A 19438-nucleotide genomic window follows, 5' to 3' on the forward strand; every position below is an offset into this window, starting at 1 on the left:
TCTTTGTGGCCAGGATTGAACCTCTACTTGTAGGAATTTCTAAGGACATTGTGGACACCTTAAATACCTGTTTGGAAGGCCTTTTAAAAAAATGCTCCCTGATAGATAAACTTGTTAATTCCTTACCCCCCAGCATTGCTCCACTTAGTAAGGGCCTGATTGGGGATGGTGCAGGGAGTCTGGAGTTACCAGGCAACACGATAACTACACATCTGCCAAATAGGGTGGTGATTGAGGGTGCTAGTTCTCAGGTGTTTAAACCTGCCCCCCCCCGTTTAATGGCCTGTGCTTCTATCATGGCGGACAAGATAACTTGCCTGCCTCAGACGAGTTCATCTGCCCAAAGGAAGGCTACTCCAAGCACATACAAACTCAATCTACCTCCAGAGGCGTCCCCATTGGTAGCAGTGTTTATTGGGGTCCCACCACTTATGGAAGGGGAGAGGGAATCCACCCGGGACCTTATGGTTAAGGTGAACAGATGGTGCACAGAGAAATGTTGCGGGGAAAACATTGCAGACATGATTATCCATGCAAGGAGGGTGGGTTGGATCGGTAAACAACCGAAAACCACGCAAGGGGATTGTGTTGTAGTAAATTTTTGTAGGGCGGACCTCGTTAATAGGCTGTTTTGGGACGGCTCGGTTATCTCTAGTAGGGACCACCTGAGACCTGTTCCCTTGGGTTTTTTCTATCAACCGCCAACCCGCCCCAAACACACAACCAACTACCAAGCAAGATGACAGGGCTTGAGGATATCATCAGGGAGGAGCAAGGCCAAAGATACTACAAAAACACAATTTGTTATGGAACTAGTGCCCCGCTGATACCTTGCCCGCAGGCTCCACAGGATCTAGTTGAGGGTAGTGGGTTGGTTACGAGCAATCATTTTGCCCCCTTGTCTGGCTTGGACGACACAGATTGACTACCAAACACAGCAACTACACCGATAGTGGGGAGTAGTAAGCTATATGGGGTTGCAGCATGTAAAATCCTCAGTTGGAATGTGGCAGGAATTAGATCTAAAATTGGCGATAATGACTGGGTTAGATTTGTCTCTGAACACAAAGTTATTGCCCTACAGGAAACCTGGGATACCTCATCCCGCTTTTGGTTGGATGGATTTGCAGGTTTCGCTGTAGCCGCAACCCCCAGTAATGCAGGCAGAGCTAGGGGGGGCCTTTTGACTCTATTTTCGCTTGACCTGAAAGGGCCTTTAAGGCAGAATGAATATAATTCTCCTAACTTTTTGATCGTCAATAGGGAAATTAGCCCCTCTAAGAGTACCTTGTTTATACATTTTTACAATTCAGGAAATAGGGATTGTTGTGGTAATAACATTGCTGCCCTTGATTCCTTCTCAAATTCAGTCAGCCATAATACTCATACAAATTATGAATATGTGCTCATGGGCGATTTTAATATCCATCCTTGTGAACTTAGGTGTGGCTTAACTGACCCTAGGGGGACCACGGGTCTGGAGGGATCCCACTTTGAACATTCCAAATCTGGTGAAGAGTAGGAAGAACTCTTGGCCAACTTTAACCTCTCAGAACCCACGAATACGGAAGGGGAGTCTAGAACACCTACCTTTAAGGGGTCAGTCCCAGGCACAATAATTGATTATATATTTGTGACCCCAGCTATTCTTAACAGGGCCATTTCTTACTGCACAGTCCCCTCTTTCCTTAGTGACCACAATCCAGTTTTCCTGGAGGTGTCGTGGGGGGACTTCATGGGTCCGACGCCGGGGCAAGTCATTAAAGGGCCTGCTCTACGCACAATAGACCAGGGAAGAAGGCTCAAGTGGGCAAATGTGGTCCCTAACAATTTTTATGCTGACATTGGCCCGCAAATCGAGGACCAGGTCATGATCTGCCAGAACCCAGTCTCTCAAGGCCATGAGATAATGGACGCCTTCCAAACCATTTGTAGTAAAATTTCTTCTAACCTCACGGTTAAACTGAGGAAGGGGGAAAATAAACATTGCCGATGGTTTGATGCCTCATGTTCAAAAGCCCTTAAATCTTTAAAAATGGCACTCAAAGCTAACCTAAGGGTAAGGTCAGACATCGCAACCTTAAGAAAAGAATACAATCGCGCTATTAAGGTCAGGCAGGACAATATTAAAAACGAGGCCTGGGAGAATTTACTCTCTATTGATATCTTGCGGGACAGCAGGCAATTCTGGGCCGTAATTAACCAGCCTTTCTTCTCTGACTCGCCTAACTTAGACACGGACTGTGTCATCCCGGATGACAAGTGGTTGGCACATTTTAGATCAGTTTATGGAGATGATGGCACGGCTGTTCAGCCGTTTAACACGACTGTCCCCGAGGTCATCCCCATGTGCTTTAACAGGGCAGAGGTCGAGAAAGCTATTCTGGCCACCACTAGGAACAAAGCCCCTGGGCCAGACGGGGTGCCGGCCGATTTTTATATACATTCTCCAGAGTTATGGGCGGGCATCCTAGCTAACGTATTTACAGCTGCAAACAGTAACCCTCTCCCAACCACTTGGGTAACCTCCACAATTGTTCCCATATTCAAGAAGGGGCACCGGGACGACCCAGGGTGTTACAGGCCCATATCCCTTTTGGACTCTGCAATCAAGATCCTAGGCAGAGTCCTCTTGGCCAGGCTAAGGGATAGCCTGGAGAGCTGTGGCGGTTTGGCCGATATTCAATACGGTTTCAGAGAGAAGAGAGGCACGATTGAGCAGTGCTCCAATTTACACCTGCTTATCTCCAAGTACACGGTGGCCAAGGAGGGGTCTCTGTACCTAGCGTTCATGGACCTCTCCTCGGCTTTCGACCTGTTGAACAGGTCCAAACTGTGGGACATCCTCCTGATGATTGGGATTGATGAGGCTTTGGTAAGGTTTATGGCTTAACTCCACCAAGAGCTTTTTGCAGTTGTGCGGGTCACAAAAGAAGGTAGATGCACGTCCAGTTTTAATTCCATGCGTGGGGTCAGGCAGGGCTGCATACTGGCCCCCCTGCTTTTTACAATTTACATCAATGGTCTAGGTATCCATCTAGATGGAGTGGTTGAAGATGTTCCGCGTGTAGGAGAAGTTAAGATCCCTGCTCTCCTATACGCGGACGACGCAGTGCTGATAGCTCGCACTGGCGTATGCCTCCAACAGCTCCTGGACGCATTTGGTTCCTTCATGGACCAACTAGACTTGAAGGTCAATTCAAACAAGTCACACACTATGGTTGTTGGTCCCCAGAGGAAAAGGGCCTTGGCAAAAACCTTTATATGTAAGGGTGAAGTTGTTTCTAGTGTTTCTGTCTTTCCCTACCTGGGGGTGCTTTTTGACAACAAGGGTACCTGGGGCCCGCAGGTAAGGGCCAAAAGCCTAGCGGTGATCAGGACATCATCGGCCGTTTTGGACTTTGCTAAAAGGTTGGGTCATAGACCGATGGAAGCCCTCTTAAAGGTTTACAATAGCAAATGTTTTTCTGTGGCATTGTATGGTGCACCGTTATGGGGGTACGTTTGTCTGGATCCTATTCAAAAGGCGGAAAACAGATTTTTACGCTCCCTCTTGTCCGTACCCCAGTCGACACCAACTTTTTCCATACATGCAGAAGTGGGACTGGATTATGTTTATGACAGGTTAAATTTGGCGCCCCTAATTTTTTGGCTTAAGACATGGTTAAATACAGAATTAACTCTTAACCATTTGATAATGAAGGAAGTTATGTCTTTGGATTATAGTAGTAAAATACCGTGGATGGCCTACCTGAAGAAGTCCTTTAAGGATTTGGGCCGCCCGGAACTCTTTACAGACCCCTCTGGCATTACTATACATGATGTAGATATCATCAAAAAACAATTTATGTCAAGGGCTAGAATGTGTCGAGAGGAAAGGGAACTGCAAAAGCCGGCAGTAAAACGACATTATTCGTTAGTAAATTCCATGGCATTAGAACCCTATTTATGTTTTGTCACCAAGCCTTTCCATAGGTTCCTTTTAACTAAATTTAGATTTAACCTCATACATTTTTATTTGGGAAATTTTAATACATGGATGAAACAAGAGTCAGCACCGCCCTGTACTTGTGACAATTTTTCTGTACAAGACACCATGCACTTTATTATGTTTTGTGATTTTTTTGCTGATGAGGAGAAAATATTTGTTACCTGTTTTAAGGGAAGCAGGCTTCTCCCAGGTGAGACCAGCTATGTTTTATCTTCAATCATTGTGTAACATTCGCATCACATTCTGTATGGCAAATTTTTTAGCGGCGGCAGCTAGATCGAGAACACGCAAGACATTATAAGATTTCCCTGTATGAATTGTTTTTATACTCTTTTTAAATTCTGTTTTAGCTGATACACTTCGCCATATGAATTCGATTGACATGAAATTGTTTAATTTGTGTTTTACTTGTACATAAATGTTTTTATGCTCTTTGTATGATTTTTAACTAAATCGAATACAGATTATTTGACTGACTGAACGAACATTTTGAGAATAATTAACAAAACTATAGACATTTTTGGAAGAATTTAAGACCAGCTGAAAAAATGTAACTGAGATGGGGAGATAGCCACGCACCGGGATGACCTGGGAGCTACAGAGTGGCTTTATCTCTGAGCAGTGTATGGGTACCAGAACTCTGTGTGACACAAGTGATTTCATAAACAAGATGGGAAACTGCATATATCCTCTCATATTAATGCTAATTGCTAGTTTCTCAAACATCAAAAGGATCACATAGTGAAGACTGCTAAAACGAATCCATCATGATGATCTTGCTTTTTCTTGAGAGAAGCTCATTGTCTGGTCTGCTTGATATTCTGACTAGATGCTAGAGGTGAGTATTAGAGAGACTTTGAGGTCTGGTTCCCATTATTGCGTTTATGGGGTTCTACTTGCTATGACGACTTGATTTGGGGACCCCAAAATGCACTCCTCTCTGTCCACACATTTTCCCTCTTGGACATTCTTCTACAGGCTCCTGAGAAAGTTTCATGATTTTATATCCTGTGATGTTGAACAGCAATCATTCTGGGTGGTACCCCATGTAGCATTATATGTTAAATGCAAGGCTTCCACACAGCAAAGTGTACAACCTGTGTTTTTTCAATATTGTTGAAGATGATGCAACAAGCTTTTCTTTCTAAATGAAATTTATAGAAACTGAAACGTAAGTAAGGTTGGAGTAATTATGGTTCATGTTTAAGCAGCTGTTTTCCTCTAGTAATTAAGGAGCACCGATCTGCTGGTTCTTATAAAGGTTTTCCGAAAATTGAAGTATCGCCTTAAAGTAAAGAACTATATTATCTCAACTTAGATATTTAATCGTAAAACAAGTTAAGGTTTTGGTAAGTGCTCCCAATAATGCTGATGGGCAGAGTCAATCAAAATTAAAGACTAAATATTGAGAGGCCCATAAACTATCCTCACTTTATGTCACAATTCTTTATAAACTGCCTGAAGCTACCAATGGTAGAGGGCTCCTGTCTCAGATGGACAACGGTGTACGCCCTTTCAAAGAAGAGAGCATTTTTAGGTTTATAGAGCACATGATATCAAAAATAACTCACAGGTTATGTACTTAATAAGGCAAAACTCTCCCTTTTAGATGTCTCTAATGACATCTGTCAAATTGTTTTGGAAAAAAATGAAGAATTAGGCAGAAAGAGTGGGCTTAGGAGTCAGCCTCCTCCAGTCATCAGCATGCCTGTTCTTTTCCTGTTAAGCATTACTTGGATGGCCTGTCAATCAAGCGCATGGCATTTCTTTGATGGATACATTGTACCATTGCCTTTATATTATGCCTTTGGTGATTGGTGCATTGAGTTGCTCCTTACTGTGACTACAGCATGCTGTCAGACAAAACAGCATTCACTGACTTGGTCAGTGTGTCAGAACATCAGTATACTTCACCACTGAAACGCCATTGAAATAAATGGGAATAGTACGAATTACATGTCAATGGGGGAAATACCAACATTCTGTTTCATTTATTATACTGTGGAAACTTGTTCGGTCATACCAACATTGTCAATAAAGCACTGAATTACTAACCTGTGTCCCAAAGACTTTCTTTCACTTGTATTATGCTTTTACTGCAGCATAAGATAAACCACTAGAGGTCCCTACACCCCAGAACCCCAGTAAAAAAGCTCAAGAAACACAACTGCTTTGAAACTGTGCTGTGGCTCTCCAAGGGTGATGGTATGTTATGTGTATTTGTAAATAGCACCATCACCTGCACCTGCAAGGGAGCAGGTGTGTGTGCCTAGGACTGTCTATGGTAGGTTGGCTTGTTGAAAAGCCAGGTCTTCATCTTCTTGCAGAATTCAAGAAGAGAGGAAGTGGTGAACTTTTTTCTTAAGCTTGGGGTGTTACCCGCGAAGGAGCGTAGGAGTGGTATCTCATCTAGGTAGGATTGGTTCTAGATGTGTTCGCAGATGATGTTGACTAGAGGGATCATGTATGCATTGAAGAGGGTGGGGCTGAGGCACTCTGCAGACAAGTTTGCAGGCGTTCGAGCAGTAAGGCGCTAGGCTGACCATTAGTGTTATATTGATTAGGAAGGAGCAGACCCAGCGGACAGCGGGTGCTTGGATGCCAATTTCGTGCAAGTACCTGATGAGAATGGGGTGTGAGGCTGTGTCAAATTCTGCATAGTGGTCCAGGAGAATGAGAGCTGCCATGTCAAGGATCATGCGGATGTCTTCTGTGGCCGCAATGAGCACTATTTCTGTACTGTCGGGCCTCAATCCGGACTGTGTATTTTCGAGGTGCGAGTGGTTGCTGAAATGGTCAATGAGGCGTTGGGTCCTCCAAACACCCCCCTGTAAGACAATGGGCTATTTTTTTAAAGAAACATTCCTATGGAGCTGCTACACTTCCTGCACCCACCTCCCCAACATGCCTCAAAAATTCTGGTGGTGCCCCTGCTCTTCCTAGGGACACCACATAAAAATGATGCAAAGGTTAACACCCTCACAGGGAATTATTGAGCACTCCATTTACCTGGACACAGAATATATCATTAGCCGCTCTGCTGCTTTCCTTCAGTCTCATGGCGATCTTGTGATGCAGCCTTTTCCCCTTTTTTCCCCCATGTGTGGTGCCCTGGTATTACCTAGGGCACCCAGAGCCGTTGTGGTCATTAGGGGCTATGGGGAAGTGCTCCAAGGCATCTGCACCTCCAGCCGACTGTCTGCAAGTGCACGTACTTGCTGTGCAGCACGCTGGAGCCAACATAACTCCTGTTTTGCTTCTGCACTGTGGCAGCAGTTTCTCTTCTTGAACCACCCAAGTGAAGCCCAGGTAGGGAGGCTGGTGTGCCCCACACCTATCCCATTCCTGACACAGGCACAAGGGGCAGGCTATGCAGCTAGCCCTGGAATCGCTTTGGTGCTGGATCTCTGGGACCATTTATTGATGCACCACCTTCCGTGGAGATTGAGGTCCCCAGGTGAAAAACTCTGCTCAGAGCACACACCCTCAACCCTGAACACAAATCAAAGTTATTGTGCAAACCCTAGGGATTTAGCCTCCTGGGGCAAAATCTTTGAGATTTGTTTACTTCTCTGTCTGAACTTTAAATGCAGATTTCTCAGGCCCCCATAGGGCCCATCTCATGGGCTCTTTTTGCTCCTGGTGGCCAGCCATAGCCACCAGGAGTATTTTCTTCAGACTGTTAAAGAGTGCTTCTTGCGGAGAGCTGGATTCTCTGGTTCAGTGTGGCAGTCCTGTCCTTTGCCTTCGTTTCTGAGGCTTTCTTCTGGTTTGGGGTCATTTTCCACACCCACCTAGTAGAGGACCCTCTGCACACTCTCCAGGCCCTTGGCTTCCTGGCCTTCTTGCTTGGCACCTATGTGTCAGAAGCAGAGTCAGGGGTCGGTCCATAGTAGCCTCAGGAGAACATTATTATCCCCCAGCAGGTCCATTCCCCCAACTTTTCCTCCTTAGAGGACATAATAGAGGCCAACACCACTGGCCCTAGAGAGACCCATCTTAGTCCTGGGGGTCATCTGGTGTCAGTCACATAGTCCAGGACATTCTTTCATCTTTGTTGCTTCCAGTTCCAATATCTTCTTGTCTGTCTCTCCCTTGCGCAGGGGTTTTTATTTGGAGATGAAAACTTCTAGAATCAAGGCACCCTTGACTAAATTCTAGGGTGCCTCACCATCACTCCACCCTGTTTCAACCCTCTTGCACAGCATTCTAGGACATTCCAATATGCTGACATCAAGTTGTCCTGAAAGAGCTCCCCTAAGAGCCTCATGTCTGCCCCTAGCTGACACAGTTGTCTGATTCCTTCCCACCAAAAACTCAAATGCAAGAACTTCCTGTTTTAGCTCATGAGGTCTGGCCATACTCCTTTATTTCTGTGGGCATGCGCTGTCCCAATCCAGGTTCATTGTGAATAATTAACCGAAGCAGATTTCCTCCCCACACCTTCCATTCCCAGGAAACGGGTCAAGCACTTGTAATGGACCCTACTGTGGGACGAGGCCTTTCACCCTCCTGTTGGAGAGCAGAGTAATTAGCTAGGCCCAGTAGGGGGGGACAAAGGCTTCAAATCTGATGATCAGCTAAGCCAGGCAAATAAGACAATTGTTAAAGTGTCATAAGGAGTGTATATATGAGGTTAAGGCTGTACATCTACACTCAGGTGCATGTCTACACCTAGACTGATACCTTGTGGACCCTGCAGGCCTAAGTAGTACAGATGTGTATTATAATGTAAGCATCGCTGAAGTTCAATAAGCACTACAGATGAACACAATGAATGCCCACTCATATTACGGGGCCTACACCAGGTCAATACCAATCCTTACAGAGACACTTCTGTAACAGGATACCTGTGTGCAGATCCTCGGCTGCGCAAGACAGTAGTCTCACACCATGTGCACCTCGCTAACGTGTGTGCTTAAATGTTAATGTGTTACCAGCCCAAAGCCTCTTACCCTTGCTGAACGGCAGTGGCCTTATGTTAAAAGCTGGATGCTTGTGGTTAGCACTCTCAGTCCATTTACTGTGAATTTACAGTTAGTGAGACTCAAGCAGCGAGACTCACTCACAGTAATAGTCAAAAACCGGGTAGTCAAATGCGAAAAATCCAGCAAGACTAACTGGGTGGAACTCATTTGCTACATTGGACATACCTTACTTCTGCCTGTCTGTAGGCTGTTATGAGTCATCTCACTCCTGACTGCTGAACATTAATGAGATCTCTGCCCTGCTGAAAATGGCTCTGCTTCACGATTTATGGGTGCTGCTGTTGACTCAAAGTCTTGGCTGAGCGCAGGACCCTGGTGCTAGAGGATAGTGGGGTCTGCAGGATTCACACTTGTTCTTCAAGAGTCTGCTAGGTGAGCTGTTTGGTTAGGAGGCACCAATGAGGTGGGTAGGGGTTCACAGCACTTTCGGTCACTGTTCAGAAGCTGGTGGTCTAATGCTAGAAGTGAGAAGTGGACTTCTGAAATGCTAGCAGGGTCCTGAACTCATTTGTCTGCCGGTAAATCTGCCATTTGCTCAGTGATAGAAGATATGTTGGCATACTGACAGGGCCTACATTGGAATATGTGTCCCTAAAGTCTCTTGGATCAGTGGAGGGTATGCACTGTGGGAGTCAGTTATTGATTCTTGGCTCGGTAGAGCGCGAAGGGGCTTTGCCTAGCAACTGATGTGCACTTACTGCTAATTCAACTCTTGGTCATGTGAAGCTGTTGTCTGAGCCCTGTCGCCTGTCACTGCTCTGGCTCAGCACTCACAACATTCTATGATGAGATTTTCACTGACTGAATACTATGGAGTGAAGTAGGCATGCCAGGTGGAGTCTCGCGCAAATTGTGCCTCAGGAAAACGGAAAACATACACTGTGAAGCTTGTCACTAGCTTCATTTATGTGTTTAAAGGTTTTGTAAAGCAACAATGTTTTCTTTCCTGTCACTTCCCTTTGTTTAGTTGACACAATGCTTTTTTTTCCCTTTTAGATCTCGCTGCCGCACCAACACGATGCAATCGGCTCAGACAACATTAGTCCCACACATCTCTCCAAAAGCGACCAGGCCCAAAGCAATTGAAAACCTTTTTCTACAGCTCATTTTGGGCACAATCTAGTAGATACTTTGTTAAGGAACAAAGGTTACGTTTTTAAAAGATTCTGATATATTTTAGTAGTACTAACTACACACAAAGCTCCATTTGCCGTTTTTGAAAATTCACTATTTCAATAATATTTAGCTCTATTTTAATTCATATATACTTAAGCCTCAGGTTTTCCATTTATGCAGTTTGGTCAAATTTGTGGAATTTCTGGGGTCGTGATCTTTAAAGTGTGTACATACAATCATGTGGAAACAATTAGACAAAACAAGATAGACATATTGCATCCACATATCAGTGTTCGATGTTGATAGGCTGTGAAACACGATGATGTTAAAGTTGGCAGAAACTAGTGCACATTCAGGCCCTGCCATTAGTTATTTGGGTGTTAGCTATGAAGCTAACACCCAAATAACTAATATCAGGGCCTGAAAGTACGAGGCCTGAACCTCTCCAATCCGCTCCTTCTCCTGGTCTCCGCTGCTCGGGAGCAAGCTTCACCTCCAGTAATCCGAGACTAAAGGCAAAGTTTCACATTATCTCTGCTGCTGTATGGACCTTCCCCTTTCATTCATGCAACTATCCACACATACATACACTCAGAGATCCATCCTTCCCAGACACACGTATTCAACCACTCATCCATGCAGGCACTCAGACATTAATGAACCATGCATTAAGCCATAAATCCATACATGTGCCTTAATCCAGCTGGTGGCTAAGTCTCACATTTACCCACTCGGCAATCCACACACAAACTTGTCAAACAACAAAGACACGTCCTCACTTATAAAATATCATGGTAGGACATATACCCATCTTAATATGCCCACGAGTCAACTGTGCAATAGGAGTGCACCACTTCCATTGCCCTTCTTAGTTCTAAGCGGAAGTCACATTGATAAAGAAATATATTACCTTATTCTGGCATGACTTTCCAAAGAAACATGCTGCTGCTCAAGTAACCGGGCGGATATAGATATTAAACCAACCATTGCCTGGGCAACTGTTAGTGTACATTCTACACAAGACAAGGGGCAAAGACTAGATTGTGTTCACACTACATACCTTATTAAGTTCTGGGAATAGTTCCTGAATCACAATATCTAGCAGAACGTAAGAGAGCTGAAAGAGAGACAGATGCATAAATTAGTAACTGGCAAAACCAAGCCAATGAGTAGACTAGAGTTCGTAGTTTTGGGAAAGTAGAACCTCGGCAGCCTAACACTGTTCATGTTGTTGCATTCTCTGTGAAAACCATTAAGAACGGTAAACAGTCAATTGTCATTTTGTCCACTTGAATATGTACAATTCTTGCAGACCTTTCTGTACACAACGCCTGCAAAGGAGTTCCTACTGTGTTCCGTGTATGCACATGAAAGTTGTGATGAAGGAAAACTCTAGTAAACAACCAGCCCTCTCGAGAACCATGCTCCAAGATCAAATCATTCTGGTATTTTAATCCCGGTAAAAAAATTTGGCCACACAAATACTTTTGGGAAAACAGTAACATCAATTGTCCACAGAAGGCGTTTTCTCTTTGTATTTCATGTAAATAAAGTTATGGAACTATCTGCATAAGGCTAAAAAAATGCAAACGGGAAACATACATGTCCTTGCCAATCTCAACGAGAAATTCTATCTTATGCCACAAGGACTGGTCCCGTTATGTTATCTGAAATATGTTGCCTAAATTCTACATGAGATAACCCAATATTCCAGGTAAGTGCAGTGGGAAACACATCACACTAATTCCACTGTTCTGTACTCTGGAATGGGTGCTTTTAAAGCATCAATCAAACTAGCAGAACTGGGAGCGAGAGTTTGAGTCAAACACATTTTTTTTAAATCTCGGATTGCACTGTATCTTTGAAGAAAAAAAGAAGTTTATGAGCTCCGCCAAGTTATTCCTATTTGGACTTATTGGACCAATTAATTCTGGTCTAATGGTTATCAGAGGAATACGGTAATCAGAAGTTAGAAGGTTCAGTTTGTACTTTATGAAAACCATTAATGGGCAAAGTCGTCTCTTCTCAGTGCAACGCCTACAACCTCATGTACAGAGTCTTGCTAGGTTCAGCTCTTTCTACAAACCCATTACACATGGCTCTCAATTGTTATATTCCTTATCTCAGCTGCTTATCAATCAAAGAGAAAGAGTTCATACATGATGCAACAAAAGACGTAGGTATGTCTAGGAAAAGCTGTGACACCTTGTTTATTTTGTCTGATGAACCTTGTAACTTCCCCTGGGCGGATGAAGGGCCCCCAGAGCAAAATCTAAAGCAAAAGAATGGATCTGTACTGCCCCATCTCACCTGGCTGTGATGCGAGTGGCAGTCGATTATAGCTCAGGGATACAGATCCAGTGGGGAGACTGCAAAGTAGCTGCCCCTACAAGGTTTTGTTCAGCCCCCCTTATCTGGAACACATACGTTTGTGCTTCTCTATGTTCAACCTAAACCAAGTGCTTTCATTTAGGACAATATATGCAGCGATACACAATATGGTGGGGTCTTTCAAGCTATAGTCAGGGTCGCCAGTCTGGAGAGCATACTTGAATTATGTGAGAGCACTTCAGGCGCATCCTCGTGTGCGTTGAAATGAGGTGGAAAACACAGCCAAACTGTAATGTGCACCAGAACCACCAAGTAGCGTAATCATATAAGCTAGAAGGACCATTTCGAACTGAAAAAACGACCACGTCTCCTCTCCTCCTTCAGTGCACAGCTATCTTGGCAAACTAGTGAACACCATATCCAGCACAGGGTCCTCTCTCCTATGTCAAAAGCAATCGACACAAAATCTCCTGAACACTGATCAGACCACTTTAAATTTCATCACACATTAACAGTGCTATGCTCCACCTCTGAGTACAAACTAACCATCCCCAAATGCAGTCTAAAAAGATTGAGGGGAACATCCCTGTAAGTGCCTGGAGGAAAACTCTGGAACAACCTACCATTGTAATTAGGGCACTAAATGACTACATATCCTTCAAAAACTCACTAAAACAGCTGCTACTCTCAGGACAATGATCTATCCCAACTACTTCAGAAAACCAAAACACTAACTTGTTCTCCTGCGTCTTTTCGTATGCTCTCATGGCCTTGAGATCTATACTGTACGAACCATGGTCTCTCCAACTTCCTACAAAACAATACCATCTGTCTACTGATCAATCATATCTTGAAATCACCTTATCACTCTGTCAGCCTGTCCAGAGGAGTATAACCCGAAGTAGAACTGAAGGTTTACCCAGAGGAGGAGGGGGGGGGGGGGAGGAAAAGTTATTCCTTTTGTAAGAAACCCCTCACTCACCACCTAGTGGTGACATGCTTCATCATCGGGGTCCACCCTGGTGGCCTAATGTCACCAGGGTGTGCTTCGACACCTGTAGTACAGTGGAGCAGGTTGTTTAGTGTGGGTGCAGAAAAATGATGTTAAAAATTGTCCTGGTTTAACTTGAAAAAATTATTTTTATTTTAAAGCAACTGGACAATGTTAAAAATAGATGGCGAGATACTGGTAAGGGAGTTATGACCTAAGTATCTCTATATGTGTGAAGGTGAGTTGGTCAACATGTTTCTACCAAATGGGTAAATACCCGGTATTCGTCAGGACCATGCACAAGGAAATGGACGGTATGAGCCCCCTAAAAGGCTCACCCTATCCTAAATCCTTTACGTGCCTACTGACAAAATTGCCAGTGGCAATGTGCTAAAAAAATAGTATAAATGAGCAAGAATCCAAAGAAGCAAAAACCTGTGGGGAAGAGCGTCAGGCGCAAACATTCTTACTGGCCTGTTACGTCGTGCAGTCTCTCAGTGCTTACATACGTCATGCCACAGTGATTATAGGAGATATTCTAGTGATCAGTGGCGTGGTAATCTCGTGTCCATGCTGACTAGTTTCTGGTGCCCGGACAGTATTGTCTATCATTACGTGCGTGCTTATTCGCATGCAGTATTATTGGTTCTATCGCAGTATCATACTTTTGTTTAGGAAAACATTTTCGTAGCGCGATTCTTTCATGAACCAGGCAGTTGTGTTCATTCATTATAAAGGTGCAAACTATGCCCATTGTATCAAGAGAAAAGACGCACAAAGACTCACAGACATGTAACATTAAGAGGAACTTGGACACTGCATGGCAGGGGACAGGCTTACTTATTAAAGTGCTTTCAAAAGCTTCGTCGGGCAGGTTCATCTCAAGGCACAACGTATTCTATAAAGAACAAAAAATAAAAGGATGTGTGCCCGAGATTAAGTGATTGCTAACTGCCGTGGCGCGATATGTCTGGCAGCATCGGTGATAACTGGCTGCACAATAAGAAACATCAGTGGAGTTCTGTGGGAGAAAAAGAGGCATTTTACTTACAGTTTACCGCTGAGGAGGTGGCCTAATGACCTACTACTACCCTCCGCTGCTCGGCTAGGATTGCCGTGCGGCTGGGTGCTTGTTAAGTCGAAGCGTTGCTTCCGGGTATGGTCACGTGGTGACACTGAGGGAGTTAGGCTACGGAAGGCCGTGAGGGCCAGGCGTTTCCATAGGGAAAGCAAGCTAGAGTATGCGCATGCGTGGGCGTACTCGTCAGGCAAGTAGGGTTGAAATGGTTGGAGACATTTATACAGAAACCATTCACATGAACGCTTTACGCTATCACAGAGGCAATCAAAGTGACTTTATCTCGAAATGCTTGAATATGAATAAAAATGAAAAAAATGAAAGTATGACTATGCCCTGGGAAAGTATTCCAGAACGAAGCACAACAAGCACTGTTAAGATCAATTGTTGATCAAGGGTATTAAATGAGGTTCAGAAGGGGTATGGATATCACAGTTGTGACCGAAGGGAAAACTCATTATTTCAAGACAGAAGCCCACGGGATATTATCGTTCAAGCCTTCCTTGTGGGTCGAATGTCTATATATCCAACGCTGTTCTTTTTCAAAAAGGCGGGATTGTACATTGGGACCTGGTTGTAGTTGTTCGATCACTGTCCACCTCATATCATTAGGGGTGTGATGTACCGTGAGGAAATGATCCGTGAGTCTGGTGTTATTTTTCTTACATCGGATGGTACTGCGATGTTCACAGATGCGCTGTTTTATCTTGCGTGTGGTCATACCTATGTAAGGTTTACCGCATGTACATGCGATCAAGTATATAACATTACTGCTATTACAGTTAGTATGTTTTCTTTGTTCCCAGACTTTGCCTGCTTCCAGATTCAGTGTTTTGGTGTTGTCGGTGAGGTGACACACGCTGCAGTCCCCACATCTCGAGTGTCCCGTCACTGGTGGGAGTCCCCATACTTGGGTGAGCGTGGGGTCCCCAAGTATGGGGACTCCCACCAGTGACGGGACACTCGAGATGTGGGGACTGCAGCGTGTGTCACCTCACCGACAACACCAAAACACTGAATCTGGAAGCAGGCAAAGTCTGGGAACAAAGAAAACATACTAATTGTAATAGCAGTAATGTTATATACTTGATCACATGTACATGCGGTAAACCTTACATAGGTATGACCACACGCAAGATAAAACAGTGCCTCTGTGAACATCGCAGTACCATCCGAAGTAAGAAAAATAACAAACAGACTCACGGATCATTTCCTCACGGTACATCACACCCCTAATGATATGAGGTGGACAGTGATCGAACAACTACAACCAGGTCCCAATGTACAATCCCGCCTTTTCGAAAAAGAACAGCGTTGGATATATAGACTTTCGACCCACAAGGAACGCTTGAACGATAATATCCTGTGGGCTTCTGTCTTGAAATAATGAGTTTTCCCTTCGGTCACAACTGTGATATCCATACCCCTTCTGAACCTCATTTAATACCCTTGATCAACAATTGATCTTAACAGTGCTTGTTGTGCTTCGTTCTGGAATCCTTTCCCAGGGCATAGTCATACTTTCATTTTTTCATTTTTATTCATATTCAAGCATTTCGAGATAAAGTCACTTTGATCGCCTCTGTGATAGCGTAAAGCGTTCATGTGAATGGTTTCTGTATAAATGTCTCCAACCATTTCAACCCTACTTGCCTGACGAGTACGCTCCACGCATGCGCATACTCTAGCTTGCTTTCCCTATGGAAACGCCTGGCCCTCGCGGCCTTCCGTAGCCTAACTCCCTCAGTGTCACCACGTGACCATACCCGAAAGCAACGCTTCGACTTAACAAGCACCCAGCCGCACGGCAATCCTAGCCGAGCAGCGGAAGGTAGTAGTAGGTCATTAGGCCACCTCCTCAGCGGTAAACTGTAAGTAAAATGCCTCTTTTTCTCCCACAGAACTCCACTGATGTTTCTTATTGTGCAGCCAGTTATCACCGATGCTGCCAGACATATCGCGCCACGGCAGTTAGCAATCACTTAATCTCGGGCACACATCCTTTTATTTTTTGTTCTTTATAGAATACTTTGTGCCTTGAGATGAACCTGCCCCCTGCCCGACGAAGCTTTTGAAAGCACTTTAATAAGTAAGCCTGTCCCCTGCCATGCAGTGTCCAAGTTCCTCTTAATGTTACATGTCTGTGAGGCTTTGTGCGTCTTTTCTCTTGATACAATGGGCATAGTTTGCACCTTTATAATGAATGAACACAACTGCCTGGTTCATGAAAGAATCGCGCTACGAAAATGTTTTCCTAAGCAAAAGTATGATACTGCGATAGAACCAATAATACTGCATGCGAATAAGCACGCACGTAATGATAGACAATACTGTCCGGGCACCAGAAACTAGTCAGCATGGACACGAGATTACCACGCCACTGATCACTAGAATATCTCCTATAATCACTGTGGCATGACGTATGTAAGCACTGAGAGACTGCACGACGTAACAGGCCAGTAAGAATGTTTGCGCCTGACGCTTGCTCACTTTTCTCTTCCCCACAGGTTTTTGCTTCTTTGGATACTTGCTCATTTATACTATTTTTTTAGCACATTGCCACTGGCAATTTTGTCAGTAGACACGTAAAGGATTTAGGATAGGGTGAGCCTTTTAGGGGGCTCATACCGTCCATTTCCTTGTGCATGGTCCTGACGAATACCGGGTATTTACCCATTTGGTAGAAACATGTTGACCAACTCACCTTCACACATATAGAGATACTTAGGTCATAACTCCCTTACCAGTATCTCGCCATCTATTTTTAACATTGTCCAGTTGCTTTAAAATAAAAATCATTTTTTCAAGTTAAACCAGGACAATTTTTAATATCATTTTTCTGCACCCACACTAAACAACCTGCTTCACTGTACTACAGGTGTCGAAGCACACCCTGGTGACATTAAGCCACCAGGGTGGACCCCGTTGATGAAGCATGTCACCACTAGGTGGTGAGTGAGGGGTTTCTTACAGGAAGAATAACTTTTCCTTCCCCCCCCCCCTCCTCCTCTGGGTAAACCTTCAGTTCTACTTCGGGTTATACTCCTCCATTTGTTCCATACATCCTTGACCAGGGGAATAGGAGTATTCTCCGTCCACCATGGGTGGACACTAGCCCTTGCTCTCCCTTTTGTTTTTTACAAATAGCCTGTCCAGAGGCCCCTCTCATTCGCCAGCTATGCACCTAAGTTTACATCCTCTATATCCTTTAAACACATTACTACGATCAAAGTTGAGTTTGCCCCATTTATCGCCTCTCTATCCACGCTCTTCCCTGCTTTAAACAGTTTGCTACAATGATACTTGTATTGTTACCATTGTCAATGTTTAATTGACTTCCATAAGGAACTGATCTCTCTGTCATATCTATGTGCTTGGCATTTGCTGTGCATTCAAAAAGTTAATGAAAACACATAAAATTTCGAGAAAGCAAATCCTAACTTAATAATGTCGGGCTTAGAGTACATTGGACGCTGGAGGAATAAAGATTCAGCACAAGAACAAATATATTGTGTAGTGCAGGGGTCTCCAACCTATCCTTTGCCACAGCTACTTCAGATCTTTGAAAATCGTTGGGAGCTACTGCCTAATAAGGGATTCAATAAATGTACATAGAAGCCAATTAACTTAAACAGTGCCCCTAGAGTACCCCAATCGTATTGCAGGATACAGTATTTATGGCACATGATCTGTTTCACAAAAGGTTTACATTTGCTGTTTCTATTAAAAAGTTGTGTTCCTTTGCCTTTGAGACAGCGAAAGGGAAAAGTAGAGAGAAATAGAGAGTGAGACAGAACATGGGAGAAAAAAGGAGAGGAAGAGAGAAGAGAAAGCTAAATAAATAAAAAATGTAAAAGAAATGGAGACTGACTGGGAAAGATAAAGAGCAAAAGAAAGGAGAGGAAGAATGACAAATGAACAGAGAAAGGAGCACACGAATGAAAGAATAAAGTGATTAAGAGGAAAATGAAAGAGGAAGAAAAAGAAACATTTAAAAGAAAGAATGAAAGTAGAGGAAGAAAGAAAAAAGGACACAGGACAAGTAAAAAAAGGAAGAGAACAGCAGAGTAAAAGAAAGGAAAAGAACAAGATAAGGGTGGAACGGCGAAAATGAAGGAAAGAAAGAGGAAGATGAAGTAGAAGAAAATAAAAAAGAAACAAAGGAGAGATGCGAAAAGGACAGTAGTGGATGAAGAAAGGAAAACGTACAATAAGAACAAGAAAAAGAAAGAAAGAACAACTCAGGGGAAGAAAGATGTTTTTAGAAACAAGATAAGACTAAAAGAAAGGAGGGAAGCAGAGAAAAATGCAAAGAAAGGAAGAAATAGAGTAAGAAATGACAAAAGAAAAAAGTAGAGAAGGAGAAAAATCAAGAAAGAGGAGAAGAAGAAAAAATAAATGGAGAAAGGAGAAAGACAAAGGGGAGGATACAATGAAAGAATAAAAAACAAGGAGAAGAAGCATGAAGAAAATATTGGGAAAAAAAGAAATAGAAGAAAAAAGAGAGGAAATAAAGAGAATGAAAGGAAAAGAAAGCAAAAAGTAGGACAGAAACAAAGAAGGTGAAATGGAGGAGCAGGAGAAAAGTAGAGGTGAAAATGATAAAAAATAAAAAAAATAGGGAAAAGTAGCAAGAGTAAAATAAACATAGGAAGAAAAACAAAAACAAAGACTAATAAAGAATGTCCAACGAAGGAGGGAAAGAAAGAAGGGAGCTGGGAAAGAAAGAAATAGGCACATATAGGGAGAAAAAGAGAAAGCAAGAAAGAGGGGATAAAATAAGTAAGGAAAGAAAGATAAAACAAGAATAAAATAAAGACGGAGAAAAGGAAGTAAAAATAAAAAAGAATTTTACAGACGAGGGAAGGCTCATCATCCTGCACTGTCAGCTTTCGAGCCTCACAGAAACAGACACATTAATTTAAATAGTTGCCTTATCAGGG

The 19438-nt window shown here is 43.5% G+C and overlaps 1 protein-coding gene across 4 annotated transcripts in view; it reads right to left on the minus strand.

Moving 5' to 3' along the window:
- Positions 1-19438, minus strand: part of SNX14 (sorting nexin 14) — a 647427-nt gene that overhangs the window by 15676 nt on the left and 612313 nt on the right. For all 4 annotated transcript variants that reach the window (XM_078648164.1, XM_078648163.1, XM_078648162.1 and 1 more), the window contains one exon: positions 11156-11212. In XM_078648164.1, coding sequence (XP_078504290.1) covers positions 11156-11212 — 57 coding nt within the window. The remainder of the gene's footprint in view (positions 1-11155; positions 11213-19438) is intronic.

Source organism: Lissotriton helveticus, chromosome 6 (assembly GCF_964261635.1).
Source record: "Lissotriton helveticus chromosome 6, aLisHel1.1, whole genome shotgun sequence".
Taxonomy (NCBI): domain Eukaryota; kingdom Metazoa; phylum Chordata; class Amphibia; order Caudata; family Salamandridae; genus Lissotriton; species Lissotriton helveticus.